The sequence below is a fragment of the Opisthocomus hoazin genome, chromosome 15 (genome assembly GCF_030867145.1).
Source record: "Opisthocomus hoazin isolate bOpiHoa1 chromosome 15, bOpiHoa1.hap1, whole genome shotgun sequence".
NCBI classification, from domain to species: domain Eukaryota; kingdom Metazoa; phylum Chordata; class Aves; order Opisthocomiformes; family Opisthocomidae; genus Opisthocomus; species Opisthocomus hoazin.
Genome location: NC_134428.1, coordinates 15263911 through 15280148, shown reverse-complemented (window position 1 = coordinate 15280148; position 16238 = coordinate 15263911). Strand labels below are relative to the sequence as shown.

The 16238-nt window shown below is 43.0% G+C and overlaps 1 protein-coding gene across 1 annotated transcript; it reads right to left on the bottom strand.

The window, feature by feature from the left end:
- Positions 1-5599: 5599 nt before the first annotated feature.
- Positions 5600-16056, bottom strand: JPT2 (Jupiter microtubule associated homolog 2). The gene is made up of 5 exons (XM_075436159.1): positions 15925-16056; positions 8726-8874; positions 8080-8222; positions 6710-6755; positions 5600-5959 (listed from the first exon to the last, which is right to left on the bottom strand). The coding sequence occupies exons 1-5, from the start codon at positions 15966-15968 to the stop codon at positions 5775-5777; spliced, it is 567 nt and encodes a 188-aa protein (XP_075292274.1). The 5' UTR covers positions 15969-16056; the 3' UTR covers positions 5600-5774.
- Positions 16057-16238: the final 182 nt, after the last annotated feature.

Here is a 16238-nt window from a genome sequence, read left to right as displayed (position 1 = left end):
AGAACTTCCATTGGCGACAGCAGCTTTTGTAGATGCTACTGTAGAAAGATCACAAAGATCCCTGCATCTGCTTTTAATACCCCTTTCATATAATGTGAAGATGTGGGGAGGTTCTAGTGACCTTTGAGTCTGTTGCGCAAGACCATCTTTAGGTTGGCAGGACCCTACTAAGGCCTGTTACAGGCAAAGAGTTGTTCTTAAGACTGCTCGCATCTTTCAGCTCAGATTAATAAAGCTGGAAGCTGAACTAACAACAGTAAGGAGGCAGAGAATGAGCCTGCCTGCAACAGTACCTGCTCACCTCCATTAGGGTATATCAACAGCTTCCTATTACTCCTAATTAACAAAAAAAAGCGGTTAAACATTCCAGTGATGACAGGAAAGCCACCTTCTCTTTGCCTGTCTTCCTGACTCTTGCTCAACACCTGCTGTTGGGATGCCAGAGCTCACTTCTGAGAAACTTTACAGAGTAATTGCATGGCGCTCTACTTTGAGCTTGTCGTGAAAGTGAAAGGGCGGCATTCACAGAGGTCAACACGCTGCAAGAAATGGAAAGAAACAATCAGCTGGTTTTGTTTAATATTTGTATTGTTGCACTGATCATGTACACAGGTAACCAAGAACCCCCACCCCTCGCCTTGGGCAACCCTGGAAATGGTAAACTTTTCAACAATATTTGGCAGAACCTTCCTCTTGCTTAAGATACACTGGATTGCAACTCTTAAAATATAAACTGTGAAGCCTGAAAGTGAATATCAGGTCAGGCAACTCACACCAAGGTAGATGGGTTTTTTGCTCATCATGCTCCCAGAAGCCAGACTGTTAAAACACTTTTACATAGTGGAGCACACATTTATGTACGTTTGTGGGAGGCAGCAGTGGAGGAAAAGCCATCATCTTTATGAAGAAACTGGCACATTAACTTTCTGGTTACTTCTGATAGACCTCTCTGCTTCTCATACACTTTGACACAGAACTGTTTATGTTTTTGGCTGAAGTGGCATATAGCAGTAGCATGGGAGGGATTTGGCAGCATAGCTACTATTTAAAATATACATATATATATATATATATATATATATATGAGGGAGGAGGAAAGTGATAGGGTAAGAGACCAGAATTAGAAGCTTGCTGGAGCTAGAGAGGCTGATGTGTAAAGCAAATTACTGTTCTTGCTGGTTATGGTTAGCACTTTGACCTGATTTAGGAGGAGGAGGGCCTGTTAACAATATAAGGAATTGCAGCTTGAAAGAAAGGGAAAGCCAGATTCAAGAGAGGATAATCTTCATCCGCGGAAGCAAGCTAAAACAATAAAAATAATCAGGGCTGCAAACTTAGCACAATAATTACAAGCCTGCTCTTTCTGCTCATTGACTGTGTTTTCAGAGAGAGGAGCAGCTAGCAACTGGGCTAGCAGCCTGGAGATCCAACTTAGTCTGCTAGCTCTTTGTGGGGATCCTAAGAGTCAGTTCTTGGTTAACAAGAAATCATTACCCAGTCTACTTCTTGCACAGCTGACAACAAATAATGACATAAATGGCTTATGTGCCAAAGTCTCTCTATAATCCTGCACATTGTTACATTACCAGCAGATAGCCCATGCTCACAGGGGTCACTATCCTTTTGCATTCTCTAGTCTAGCGTAGCACAGCATGCTGATTGTGATCCTGCTTTATTCCTCAAGAAAAACAAACAATGGAAAACTCCAACCTCAACAGCATTCTATATCATCCCCTTTTCCAAAGGGAAGCGATACAGGATTTCAGCAGAGCTTCAAGCTAAATTCAATAGCAGACACATCAGAGGGCTTAAACAAAATGCTGGGTGGCCAGCTGGCTGCCAAACTATGAAGATGCAAGTTGGTAACGGAGCACACTCCACATGTCGAGAGGCAAGCATCAAACTGTTCTCCACCACATGATCACACAGGTAGCCAAGATACTTGGACATTCATGCACCAGTGTGATTATATTACATGTAAGCAACCGTGAGAATTTTTCAAGGAACATACCACAACAGTTACTCATTTAGTGCTGAAATAATTGTGTTCCCACAACAGTACTTTGCAAATGTTCTCTCACTAAACAAGCCCCAAGAATGTAGTTTAGATATTCCAAGTCTGATTAACCTCTATAAATCCTTCAAAAAACCACAGTAATGCTACTTAAAACACTGACAGAGAGGACATTAATCTTCCTCATTAAGAGTGCAAAGTGGGCTGTTTATCAACGGTTATGCAGTGATGTAACAGCAAGACAATATCAGACAGCGCTTGCTTAAAACGTATTGCATGGAAGCCAGCGGTCTTAACAGGGCAAAACATGGACTGATCTGGGTTAATCAGGTTCACCGCAGATCAGCAGGGATGGCACACTGCAGCTGGCCTGTTCTAGAACAGTGTCATCTTGTACTGGACAGGCATGGTGGCATATTCAGGAACTAAGCAGCAGCTATGCCTAGAATTGTACACAACATGCAGCATGCGTGTCATCCTTTAACCACTTTCCCAGCTAAACTTATTATAACATATCATCATTTTCCTTCCAACACTGAAACAGTAACCTGGATAATATTCTATCCTAAGCATTTAAGTTACAAACCTTCAATTTATGGGTAAAGCAATGAGGTAACGTACAGAGTTGCAAAGTGAAACTATGTTGTAGTCTAGCAGTTGGCAGGAGTTCAAAGGAAGGACAATCCTTTGTTGCTAGTGTGTTATCTGTCAAGGATATTCACAAGTTCCCACACTAAGCAGATCCTACCCAAAGCACTGTGCATGCTTGAGAAAAGAGTTCCGAACTACAAATGGCAAACTATATATATGTTATATATATTCTGCAAAATACAGAAGTCACTGTAGAAACAAGTACTGGCTGAGAGGCTCTGTAGGGCTGAGAAATCTGTAAATTAATCTGTAAATTAAGGGATGAATGCAGCAGATTTATAACACCATGGCTGATAAGCTACCATGTCCAACTCGCCCAGAACTGGAATTTCTGTAGCTGTAGCTACCTCCACACTGTCAGCCAAGACAGTTTGCCATATGAGGAGAGTTTTATGGGCTCACTGGAAGTGCAGAAGCGTGGGTATGAATTCTCCACATAAAAAGCATCCCCTGCTCAAGGGGAATTATTACACTATTCTACAAATATACTTAAATATTTAAAATATTTGCATGTTTAAGTCTCTTTACAATATTGTTGAAGAACAGAACAGCATTCCTGCATTGTACAGAACACCATGGAATGCTGCCCACAAGAAGGCACTGAACAGCCCACCCTTGCTACCATCACTTCACACTCCCCAGGGATTACAGGTGCTTGTCTTATGAGCAGCCTTGAGCAGAATGTCACATCTTCAAAACATATTCCCCACTACAGAAGGCCTGAAAAGATTTGTGCAATTTTTCCAATTTCAGATAAAAAAAATTCACCAGTATATCTACATTGAACTAGATTACCAATTAATTTATAAAAGCACACATCTACAGCACACAATGAAGTAACAAAATACAGAGGTTTATTGACAATTGCATGATTCATCATTTAATTTCCAATCCCCTCCTATCCTGGAGGAATCAATCTTATTTGATGAGTTGAGAACATTGTTTAGATTCCAAAGAAAGAAATGCAAGAAAATTAACATAGTTTAACCAATTTAAGGCCTAGTTAGAAGTTGCTGTTTAAAAGACAGGCACTGTAGCCAATGCACATCAGGTACGAAAAGATGCCAAATCTAAGCTCAGTATTGCGGACAGCGTCAATTACACCAGACCCTTCAATGCAGAAAGCAGCCTCTGGTTGACTTTTCCACATGGTAGCCTCTTAAAACCCTGTCAAGTACTGGAACAAGGAACTAGAACAGATAGATGTGTCCGAGATTCAGCCAGAGGCTAGACAGCACAAACTCAAGAATAGCTGCTAGGAAATACATATTTGGAAGTAACATAAATCCATTACAGGGTTGCAGTTAGAATCACTGTCTTGTTTTCGGGCCAAATAACAGGGAGCTCCAAATCTATCCAAAACATACAAAGGCATTGAAATCCCTGCTTTCAGGGATTTCATGGGTATTTCTACCTGTAGGACCGCCCCATATATTTCACATTCACTATCTGAAAAGGCAGCTAAGTCTTCATGCAGTCATCCACCACTCCCAACATCAACTGAACTGAGCCATTTAATAAGCATTATAATCACAGAGTGTTTTAGCACCTCGCCCAGAGATAGTCCCCTCTGAACAGCAGCAGTTCCCAGGGAACCTGGGCTAGAACAGCAGTGGATATATGCAGATAAGGCCGCTTGTTCTTTGGTGTACCTGAACAACTCCTGTTTCAATATGTCAAATTTAAAAAGTCACCATTAAATAAATTGAACAGTAAGCACCCAATGTTAACATTCATATATCAAAGCTCTGGATATGATCAGAAAGTCCATTAAGAGAACAAATGCTGGGAGCTACCCTCCCCAACAAGCATTTGTGCAAAACATGCACATCTTCCAAACATGATTTAAGATAGCCAGCACAACCAAAAGGTTTGTATTGCTAAAGTCTTTGTTTCTCAACTCGGATAGTCTACAGCATGTCTCAAAACAACTACAGCTGTGGTTTGGGGAGAATCCATGTAGTTCTCCCAACCTTACCAACAAAAATCTGAGGCAGTCAAAGGCAAACGTAAGGCCGACCAAAGACAAGAGAATTCACTAACAGAGTCAGCACAGACAAACAAACAAAATAATGCACTGTGGTGAAGACAGTAATACAGTCCTGGTTTCCACAGCATACAATGTAGAAGCCTTTGCAGAAGCTAAAGCATTTCTATACAGGTTGGGTCAAAGCTAGCTGGCTGGACACCTCTGTATATTCTCCATAGTATCTGTACACTTTAAGTTGCTTCTGCTCAAAGAGTACCATAAAGCTATTGTTTTCACCCACATCTTTACCAGAAAATGCGCACGCACTCAACCAGGATACTTTAAATAAAAGTCTTCTAGAAGCACCTACATGAAACAGTACGTTGGACTGATATTATCACTTGTCAAGAGCTAGTCATAGTAATCAGCAGATTACTGAAGGCATCAGAAAGGCCTGAATAGTCTGGGGAGGGGAAGACCACGATATTTATTAACACATGATGGTTTATAAGTGTAAAAAACTTTCAGCATGTTTTTTCCTTGTATCAGCAACCGTGTGCTGCAAAGCAAGAAAGGAGAAAGAGAGAACCAAAGACTGAAGACACTCAAAACCACGGCAGCACCACTTGTTCCAGTGGAACATATGTACATTAAAGTGACTGCAAGTCAACTCACACTGTGAAGCTGCATCCTGTTGCCTAGAGGAAAGCAGAGCCTACCTGCTGTGCTTCAGCATCTTTCAGAAGCGACCTCCAGGTCCCTACCCATTCACAATGTTCTACATGTTGACTGTATGGATAAGCCTGACCCCACAAGAGTGTCCTGAGCCACTAGCTAGCTAAGAACCTAACAGTCTGATGAACTCACCACAAAGCAGTACTGATCTTCCACACAGTTACACTAATGTTCCCCTCAGCCACCCCCCCATGCAGTCCAATGCTCACATCTTCCACAGGGCACCCTTTCCCCCTCCCCAGCCCTCCCTCCCCAAATCATCAGAGTATCTTTCCCTCACACTTTAGCATAACCGTCATACATCTGCCTAAGAATCTATCCACAAACAATAGTCTATAAACTGACCTCGCAACCACAGACAAGAATTTCTGTGCAGACTCCGTTAGTGAAAGTGAACAGATGACCCTAATAGAACGCAATACTGGATTTCCCCCCCGGTGGATTGAGCACTTTGTTGTGTGAGCGTGGCCTTGGCCCTAACCGGGGCTCGTGGTTGTCTATCTTGGGTTCTGGCTCCTTGCATCGCTCCTCTTTGCCCAGATCTTTTTTCTCACCTCCATCTTCCAGCTGTGGTTTGATATTTTCTGTAGCTGAACAAAAAGAAAAGGGATTAGAACAACTTGTATTCTGTAGTGCACAAAGTGCCTCATCTTCTGTACACTGCATTATTTCCCAGGTCTCCCATCCATAGCACACTAAGGTTTCTCTGTATCTGTTCATTTTTCCTGAAGGAAACAGGTGCTGAGGATGAATTTAACTTTTTGCAACAATTCCTGTCTTCCCTCAGCAATCTTTCTAACAAAGATAAGTAAACTAAACAATAGACCTTCAGAATTATTTTGACAGTTTCAGGCAATTAAGAGATGCAACATACCAATGAGTCCTTTCATACTGAACTTGAAAGCAACATTCACATCATGCTTTAACAATAACTATCTGAGCAATAGCATATTTTCTCAGTCACCTATTTATTTACAACTACAGAAGGCCAACATTGTATACCTGATTGTACATAGCAAGGGAGGAAGAAGCAATCTAATATGATGTTTTTCCATATATACACATTCCATATATATCTATATACACAAAATATCAAGCAAAGTGTACACACACACACACAGTATCAGGACTTATGCCTGTGGAATTCTCCTCAATAAGAGGAAGAGAACCATTTCCCTGAATTCAGTTGATTAAATTTCTGACTAACAGAAGGAAAACTTCTCAGTTATATTATCCTAAACACCAGTCTTAGTCTTATATTTTCAAGAGGAAGCATAAGAAACTGTTTCTCAGAGCTTATCTTCTCAAAGAGGACAGAGAAAGGAATTTCTCTTGCTGACCTTCTAGCTTCTTTGGTGTTTCATCTTCTTTCAAGACCATGTGATCCTGCAAAGAAACAAAGAACTATCTTAATATATCACCGTTCTCAAACGGTAACACTGTCACAAAATCCTTTAGAAAGTTTTGCTGTCTTTCTGATCTGAGTTTGTCATGGTAAAAGCAAACAGCTGCAGACACCGTGTGCCGCCCTGCATCCCCTCCACCGCTACATAATCCCAAAAGCAGTGGTAGAAGGTAACTCCTAAGTTATGTGAAGTTGCAAACCTCAGACAGGTCATCAAAACACAGATGAAGATGCTACATTAGTTCATTAGAGGCTTAAAACTTTCTCTGTGATAAACAGTTCAGTCCAAAGTTCTGGAATTGCCATTCTTGCGAAGCACCCACTACCACCCAGGAGAAGCTGGCATTCAAAACCAGAACACAAGCAGCCCTTGAGCACCCTATTTATATGCAGCAATTACTGTCCTCAGTGAGCATCCATAGTGACCCAAACAGTCAGGTAATTAACAAAACCTTTTAACACCATTTCCCCAACAATCCCAATTCATTGTCAGAAGTACATAGCAGTACTTCAGAAAAGCTTTCATGTTTTCCTACCCATTAAATTCAACTTGGAATAATTTTTGAAAATACATTATCTCCTTTCCATCCCAGTATTTCCCACAACTCCAATGCTCTACTTAAAGGCATAGGAATTTCCAAAGTTGGAAAAAGTAAGCTGGTGTTGTACTCCATTTAGTCAAGAACTGTTACATTTTTTTAAAAAGCAACTAAAAAGAATCAGAGACAAGCCCGATAAAGGGGGACAGAGGAACAAAACAAAGTCCTTTCCTACACCAACAGCACTACTCCTGACTAAAAGGTAGTTCCCAGTCTTTTTTTCTCCCCTCCTTTCTTATGACCCAAATCCCACAAAATACACTGCAGAGTTTGCATAAAAAGTTAGGCAAAAGCACACTACCAGCACCTTCAACTTTAAGTGCAGAAAAGAAAGAAAAAAAAAGTTAAATTGGACTAATCTGTTCTTCCCAATGTTCCAGGAAAAATGAGACTGCTACTACTTTTTCAGCACAAAGACAGGGAGCTGTGTTTCACAGGATGTTAAGTTTCCGTGCTATCAGACATGTTAAAAACCATTGCCAACACAGTAGCTACTCACTTCATAGGATCTACTTAGAGTAAGGAAACAGGTTCTAAATACAAATATAGGGCATTTAAATACAGAAATAAAGTAATTGGCAATGTGTCCTCTTTTTTCAGGTCCGTCATCTTAAAAAGAATACAGGCATCGCATTGCAACAAGACTTTTAAGACGACTCACTGAGCTGCTAGCTTCTTGATTTAACAGCGAAAGAAGTACAAATACCTTAGGCTTGTTCGGATGTGCTCGCACAACACTGGTAGATACAGGAGACCCAAAGATATCACTTGTCTTCCCACCAGGTGGATTCATGCGTGGACGAGGCTGAGTAGAACTAGAATCCTCAAAAATACCACTTTCTTTTCCCCCTGCAAGGCAATTGTTAAGATTTTTTTTTTCCAGATTACTTGGTTTTACCACACCATATTAAAAAAAAAAAATCAAGAATATACAAGAATTCAAAAGACTTCTAGAACCCTACTGCCTAGAGACTTATTTTTGCTTGCCTGAAGATACCAGTTGAAATCCTTTATTAAAAGAATTCACTAGAGGATCTCAGATTGACAGCTGTACTCAGCAGCTAACTGATGACACAGTTCTAGAATAGAAGCAGTTTCCTTTCATTATGTCCTAAACCTCAACTCAGAAAGAATTAGACTTGGATGATGTGTTAAAGGTCTGTGAACGTGTAGATCACAGAAATATTTATATATTTAGAAATCTGAATAGATTTATTGTTCAAGCCCATTCGATTTGTAAAAATACAACACAAGAAGACAGACATATCACAGTGACCCACTTTAGGAATACAAAAGCAGTTCTGTGCTGCAATTCAAAGCCCAAACGTGTTGAAGGAGGTGGCTGCTCTTACCTGGAGGGTTTGTTCTTTTTGGAATGTTTTTAGGTTCTTCTGAGGCTCCAAAGATATTGGATGCCATCCGGTGTGGCCTGCTTGAAGAAGAAACTTCTTCTGCACTCCCAAAGAGATCACTAGAACCTCCTCCCGGGGGCTTCAATACCCTACATTGCAGAATGAGAGAAGCAAGAGACAGAAGTTTGTTTGAAATTTACAGCATTCAACATATTTGATATTCCCTCCCCATTCTCCCTTGTATGTTATGAATAACTATTCTGATTTCAACTTACTTCAAGTAATTCTGCTATGTTCATGAAGTATCTACTTTTCAAGAGGTGTTCTAATAAAATATTCTCAAGTTCAGCACAAACATTTTCAGGCTCCCAGTCAGTCAACTTGATCATTATGTTATCTATGATCATTTGGAATGGTCATAATAGTGCCATCACAACAAATGGCTATGCTGTCTGTGGTGGTCCAGAAGCAACGGGAGATTAAGAGAAGACAAATGACTCTGGCTAGTATTTTAAAAATAACTGTTCCAGAGTCAGACTTTCTGCTAAACTGCACACACCGACTCCGCATCTGTGACACCACTGAAACGCATCAACTTTTAAATAAAAGCCAACATTTCATAACTACTAAAAAAGTTGCTAGTTTCAACCATCAGTTATCATATTAGCTGCTGCAGAGTTTAGAATGGAAAGGTGGAATGCCAAGAAGCAAAAATTTTTAGTGGTCAAGATGCAAATCAATTACAACCAAAGCTCTGTACCAAAGGTATATCAAACAAATCCTCATAAAATTGGAGGCTACAATAGAAATGGACAGACTTCTTGAAAACTTATGAAAAGTCATGCTTGTCCTTGAGTAATAAGTCTATAGTTAATACCTATGCCTTGCTCAACAGATTTTAGGTCCTGTCCTGAAAAGGAACTGAACCACTACCAGGGAGTAGAATCAGTGAAATTCACTGGAAAATTAAGAGAAAAAAAATATGGGAAAGCAATGAATGCCTAGGTATCAAAAATAATCTTTACAGTTATGTCTACTTGACCAATTACCCACAATCTTGGCAGCTGAGCAAAAGTAGCAGGTGAATCATACCTCTTCTGAGCTGAACACTTGATCCGGGACCTAAATTAACCTTTACTATTATACAAAGAGAACAGTTATAGATTGCAAGATCTTTAACCCACTCTACCCGAACAGAATTCAAACATCCACACCATAGATCTGGGGCAGAAGCAAGCTGTTTCAAGCTAGATATCTGCCAGATATAAAAAGAGGTTCCTCTCAGAACCAAGACCTTCTCCAATTTAACTCTAAGATTTTATTTCCCAAAAGCAGAGATATTTGGCTGCCCTGTCAGAAAATGAGCTTTGTCAAAATTTCAGATCTCAGGATGCGAAAAGCAGTTCCGTTCTCTTTGGGAAGAAGGAGAAAAGGGTTCCTCTTTCAGTCTGGGAGTAGTTTATATAGTCAGAACCAGCCTCAGAGAAACTGTCTTTACCGGCCAATTGCAATATTTTAATCCTCAGTACAACGGTGGATGTAATGAACCCCTCTAGCTTGAGAGATTAACTAGAATTTCAGCAGACAACTGTCTTGTCCACTGCACGGGCAAGATCACATCTGAGCAGAAGGTTTACGCGCAATTTAGTGTCCAACAGACTACAGATCCAACTATTCTATAGCCTTTCCACACATCTTCGAAGATCAAAAGCAGCTACTAAAACAGGCATCGTATAGGCAGATGATGTATTTTGATCATTCACCATGGTCCAGAAACCACGAGGCAGTTTAAGCATTTAAACATGGGAGATGGAAGGAAGAGAAAAGGGAGCAATGAAACAAAAAAAACCTAGAAGAGCTTGGGAAGGGGCTCCTGTTAAAAAAGTATATCTGCTAGTATCCCTCATATAATTTAAGTGACTTCTGACTTTACCCATTCTTTTTAGCTATTTTTTTAACACATCTAGTCTTTAGTGAGTTTTAAGTATAGTAATCAAAGTACACTATCAAGGAGATTGAAAGTAAGAGAAACACAGTTTACAGAGAGTTTCTTAGAGTACAGATTCCCTCTACTTACCATGTTGTTTTCTTAACACATGACTACAAGCACAGGAGGGAATAACAAAATAACTACATTCAGATTTTTTTGGTTTAAGAAAAACAACCAGTCGTAAGAATCACATTGCTTCTTATTCCTTCAACGGGATTTAAGATCCATTGCAGAAAAAAACAAACCAAAAAACAAACAACTAGAGAAACCCCATTTTAAGATTAAAGATCTTGATTATTCAGTTAAACTTAATTAAGCATCAAAAGAAATTCAATACTGATTAATTTTATACTGTCCTCCTATTTTCCACTCAGTATACATACTAAGAAAACCCTACTGTTGCAATGAGCAAGTCAGAGGCATCACCTGAGGTGCTTAACACACTTGAAAAAAGCAGAATAGGTGACCTTTCCTGCCATCATCACCCAAAAGAATATCTTGACTCTACATACACACAGTGGATGTGCCTCCTCAATTTCAGAAACTTCTAGTTGCTAGGAACCTTCCAAATATTACCCATAAATTTTCAAGTGACTGTGACACCAGGTCCATAAAACTCTTAACTTATGCAAAGTCAGATAACTAAGTCATTCACAGGAATTACCAAAAATAATATTGAAGTACAGTAACAAGGTCTTCCAGTTTATGACAGAAAGAGGACAGGGGTTTGCAGTCCTTCATTTCATCCAAAAACTGCAGAGAATACAAAGCTATTTTCTTGCTGTGTAGCCTCTAGAGCATTGCTGACCTCCTTGTACTCCTGTGTCACTCAGCTCTAGATCAGAGTGAGATGTGCAGGTCTCCCACACCAAATACCCTGTGAATCCTACCAAAGGAAAACAGCATGCTGAACTTGATAAGCCAGTGTGAGCTGCTTCAAAAGAGCACAAGGAAATTCAACATACACCTTACAGTAATTTTAGTTTATACTTTACAGTCATTTCAGTTTATATTGGTATTATGCCAGTTTACATAGAGATATTCTTGTGTCTTGTAGCCAGGCAAGTTCTAACTTCTTTCTTTCTTGGTAGGGTGGGAAAAGGTAAGTATTGTTTTATTCTTTTAAACAGTAATGAAAAAAACCCCTTTAGTTTCTATGCAATCTAAATCTGTCTCTTCTCCCCCTCCCCTCCTGACTTCTAAATGAATCGACAGACTTCTAGTCAGTAGAACAGCTAAATTAAGAACCCTACCCTACAAGTTTAAAAGCCTCTATTAATTGCTTTGTTCTCTTCTGGCAGCCTTAAAGAATTTTAATTAGCTCTTGTGGTCTTTTTTTCCTCTACATTCTCACACACTTGAATTTCAATGCCCTTTCCTCATTGGACCTTTCAGCCGACCTAGAGAAGGGGTGCCAAGATCTATCCATTACTTCAGGACACTGGCTATATAAATATTTGTTTTTATTTTAAATTCTACCTGAAATTAAACACTGAAGTCCTGCCAGTTTTCAGACAATTCTAATAAAGCACGTAAAATAGGAGAACTGCAGTATACATAAGAAATCATCACTAATACAACTAGCAGAAAACCATCCAGAAAGCAGGTGTTAAGAGTTGGAACACCAGGCTCTAAAGCAAAGACCAGAATGCTACTGGGGGCTCTCCTGCTCTTGGATCCATACAAATTCATGGTTCATTACATAGCTCACTCATAATCAAAGAGCGAGCTTTATTAAGTCAGTTATGCTCTTGACCTGAAAGCTCAGCAATATTCTGCAGTAACACCGATGGGGAGGAGGGGCACATTTCCAAGATGGCTACATTTGACATTTACAGCTCTATACAGTAGTTGCGAAACTGTTCACATTCTAGATAGATTGCGGATACATAAAGCAATGTACCCCTATAGTGTGCACCAACAGCAGAACAATACAATTCTGTCCTGCTTTCCTTTCAGAGCATGCAATTCCTTGTTTTATTTTGGAAAAGCAAAGTTTCCTTAAAAACACAAAGCATCATCGTTAACGTTTAACAAAATAAAACTATTGCTTAAGCAATCTGGACACCCACAAATCCATGGGCCCCGATGGAACGCAACCACGAGTGCTGAGGGAGCTGGCGGATGTCATTGCTGAGCCACTCTCCATCATCTTTGAGAGGTCCTGAAGGACAGGAGTGGTGCCTGAGGACTGGAGAAAAGCCAATGTCACTCCAATGTTCAAAAAGGGCAAGAAGGAGGATCCAGGGAACTACAGGTTGGTCAGCCTCACCTCCATCCCGGGAAAGGTGATGGAGCAGCTCATTCTACAGGTCATCATCCAGCAAGTGGAGGAAAAGAAGGTTATCAGGAGTAGTCAGCATGGATTCACCAAGGGGAAATCATGCTTGACCAATCTGATAGCTTTCTACGATGGTGTGACTGGCTGGGTAGATGAGGGGAGAGCAGTGGGTGTTGGCTACCTTAACTTCAGCAAGGCTTTCCATAACATCCTCCTAGACAAGCCCAGGAAGAGCGGGCTGGATGAGTGGTAATTGAGGTGGATTGAGAACTGGCTGAATGGCAGAGCTCAGAGAGTTGTCATCAGCAGCGCTGAGTCTAGTTGGAGGCCTGTAACTAGTGGTGTCCCCCAGGGGTCAGTACTGGGCACAGCCTTGTTCAACTTCATCAACGACCTGGATGAAGAGTTAGAGTGTACCCTCAGCGAGTTTGCTGATGACACAAAACTGGGAGGAGTGGTGGATACACTAGCAGGCTGTGCTGCCATTCAGTGAGACCTGGACAGGCTGGAGAGTTGTGCGCAGAGGAACTTGATGAGGTTCAACAAGGGCAAGTGCAGGGTCCTGCACCTGGGAAGGAACAACCCCATGCATCAGTATAGGCTTGGGGTGGACCTGCTGGAGAGCAGCTCTGCAGAGAGGGACCTGGGTGTCCTGATGGACGACAGGTTAACCATGAGCCAGCAGCGTGCCCTGGCTGCCAAGAAGGCCAATGGGATCCTGGGATGCATTAAGAGGAGTGTGATCAGCACGTCAAGGGAAGTTCTCCTTCCCCTCTACACTGCCCTGGTGAGGCCTCATCTGGAGTACTCTGTCCAGTTCTGGGCTTCCCAGTTCAAGAAAGATGAGGAGCTACTGGCAAGAGTCCAGTGGAGGGCTACAAGGATGGTGAGGGGACTGGAGCATCTCTCCTATGAGGAGAGGCTGAGGGAGCTGGGCTTGTTGAGCCTGAAGAAGAGAAGGCTGCGAGGGGACCTTAGAAATGCCTATAAATACCTTAAGGGTGGGTGTCAGGAGGATGGGGCCAAGCTCTTTTCAGTGGTGCCCAGCGACAGGACAAGGGGCAATGGGCACAAACTGAGGCACAGGAAGTTCTGTCTGAACATGAGCAAGAACTTCCCTCTGAGGGTGACGGAGCACTGGCACAGGCTGCCCAGGGAGGTTGTGGAGTCTCCTTCTCTGGAGATATTCAAGACTTGCCTGGACAAGGTCCTCTACAGCCTGCTGTAGGTGACCCTGCTTCGGCAGGGGGGTTGGACTAGATGACCCACAGAGGTCCCTTTCAGCCCCTACCGTTCTGTGATTCTGTGAAAACTAGTCAGTTAATTTCATTCAGCAAACGAGTTGTTCACTATATCACTGTACAGATTAACTGAATCACGGAGATACATCTCACTGGGCAATTGCCCAGGTGGAAGTTTTAATTTAAAATGTTTCTAGCACAATTTATTTCTAACAGCAATACTCCTATATTATGAAGCTCTCAAAATGCAAAGCATTTGTTTATAATTACCTTGCAAAGATTTTCACATTAGAAAGAGTTATTTTTTCCTACTTCCACAGCTGTTGGTGGTCGCTGCAGGGATTTTGAATTAGGCTCAGTTTTAATTAGAGAAACTTCTACATATCAAGAACCGCAAAAGGATTTGTATTACCATCAACTAAAGTTTTATGTAGGGAATGAACAGAATAAGCTCTGAAAAAAGTGTCCTTAAACCAAGTACTTCTTGCTTTTGATGACACAGGCCATATGTCAACAGTCACCATCTCAGAGACCACTCCATAAAATCCAGTAATGTAACGCACTGCAGTATGCATGCTTCCTATGCCGGGTCTGTTTACGTGTACTGCTATCGTTTGTTCTCCGGCATGATGAAAACACTCTGCCACAAAGCCAGGGAAGAAGCTGCAGCAAGACCGCCTCTGCCTGCTGTTAACTGAAAAGTTACCATGGTCTGCATTCCAGACTATATTCAGAAACCCAATTTCCGAGTTAGACATGGTTTCAAAATTACTATGAGAACAGAAGCTTCTCAGAGACTATACTAAGCGCAGAGCATCCTCAGAAGTTTTTTAAAACCAGGTCATAGCTTAGAGTGACTGGAGTAAATGGCAAACTTAAAGCACACTCACAAAATTTCAAAACACTTCCTTCCCTTCGAGCACGTGATTACCTCGCAGAGGGATTAATCACTCCAGCTCCAAGTTACTAGGATATACGCCCTAGTCCAAGTACAACAATATATTTCAACTCCACATGGCGAAAAAGCCAACATCTGCTTATACAGGCGTTTGTGTTGGGTCCCCTCGGAGCATAACCAGATCCTCCTCCCTCCGTGAGGAGGTACGCCCACGGGGGAAGGAGGCCCTCCACAGCGACAGGCCTTTCTTCCCGCGGGGGAGCCCCTCAGGGCCAGACCTCCCCTCCGCCTCGGTAAGCCGCGGCAGGGGCTCAGGCCCTCCCGGCGGGCCGGGGCCCAGCGCTGCAGCCCCACGGGGAGCGGCGCCGCTCGCTCTCTCCCCGCGCGCCCCACGCCCACGGGCACGCAGCGCCGGGAGGGAGGCGCCGCGCCACTGCCCAACGCCCGGGGCATGGGAGAGGTAAACGGCGGCCCAGCCAGGCCACCGCGCCACCGCTCTGCGCTGCCCTCCTGCCCCCGCCGCTACCGAAGGGGTGGGCGGCGGCGCTCCCGCCCACCGCGGCCGAAAAGGCCCCTCAGCCGGAGCCCCCCGTCCGCTTCCCGCCCCTCAGCGCCGCGCCTAAGCCGGAGCTCTCCCCGCCTCCCTCCACCTCAGCGCCGCGCCTCAGCCAGAGCCTACACCTCTCCCGAGCCCCGAACAAAGCCCTGCAGCGGGCTCTCCGCCGCCGCACGGATCTTCCCGTTTCCCCCTTAACCCCACGCACCGCCAATCCACCCCCGCTGCGCTACCTGGAGCTGGGCTTGGCCAAGTCGGCCTCGGGGCCCTGGAACATGGTGACGGACAACGGTCTCGGCTGCACAGCCCCACGTTCGGCGCCCCTCCCCGGCTGCTCGGACCGCAGGTAGCGCCGCCGGGCCCGCCCTGCTCTAGCGTTGGTTGATACACTTGCCTATCACGTCGAGCAGCCTATAGAACGCAGCCCGCCCTATCGATATCCCGCCTGTCCGGTGAGCCTCGTGGAGGGAGGGAAGCTTAAAAAGGGTTCGTGTCGTCATTCATCCTGGCCGCTTCCCATTGGTAAGACTGCGCGTCCGTTAGAGGG

Excerpts from the sequence above, each read along its gene's own strand:
- JPT2 (XM_075436159.1), bottom strand. The coding sequence starts at position 15,968 with ATGTTCCAGGGCCCCGAGGCCGACTTGGCCAAGCCCAGCTCCAG. Across the intron at positions 8,875-15,924 it reads TTGGCCAAGCCCAGCTCCAG|GGTATTGAAGCCCCCGGGAG; the intron begins GTAGCGCAGCGG and ends TCTGCAATGTAG. Across the intron at positions 6,756-8,079 it reads CACATCCGAACAAGCCTAAG|GATCACATGGTCTTGAAAGA; the intron begins GTATTTGTACTT and ends GTTTCTTTGCAG.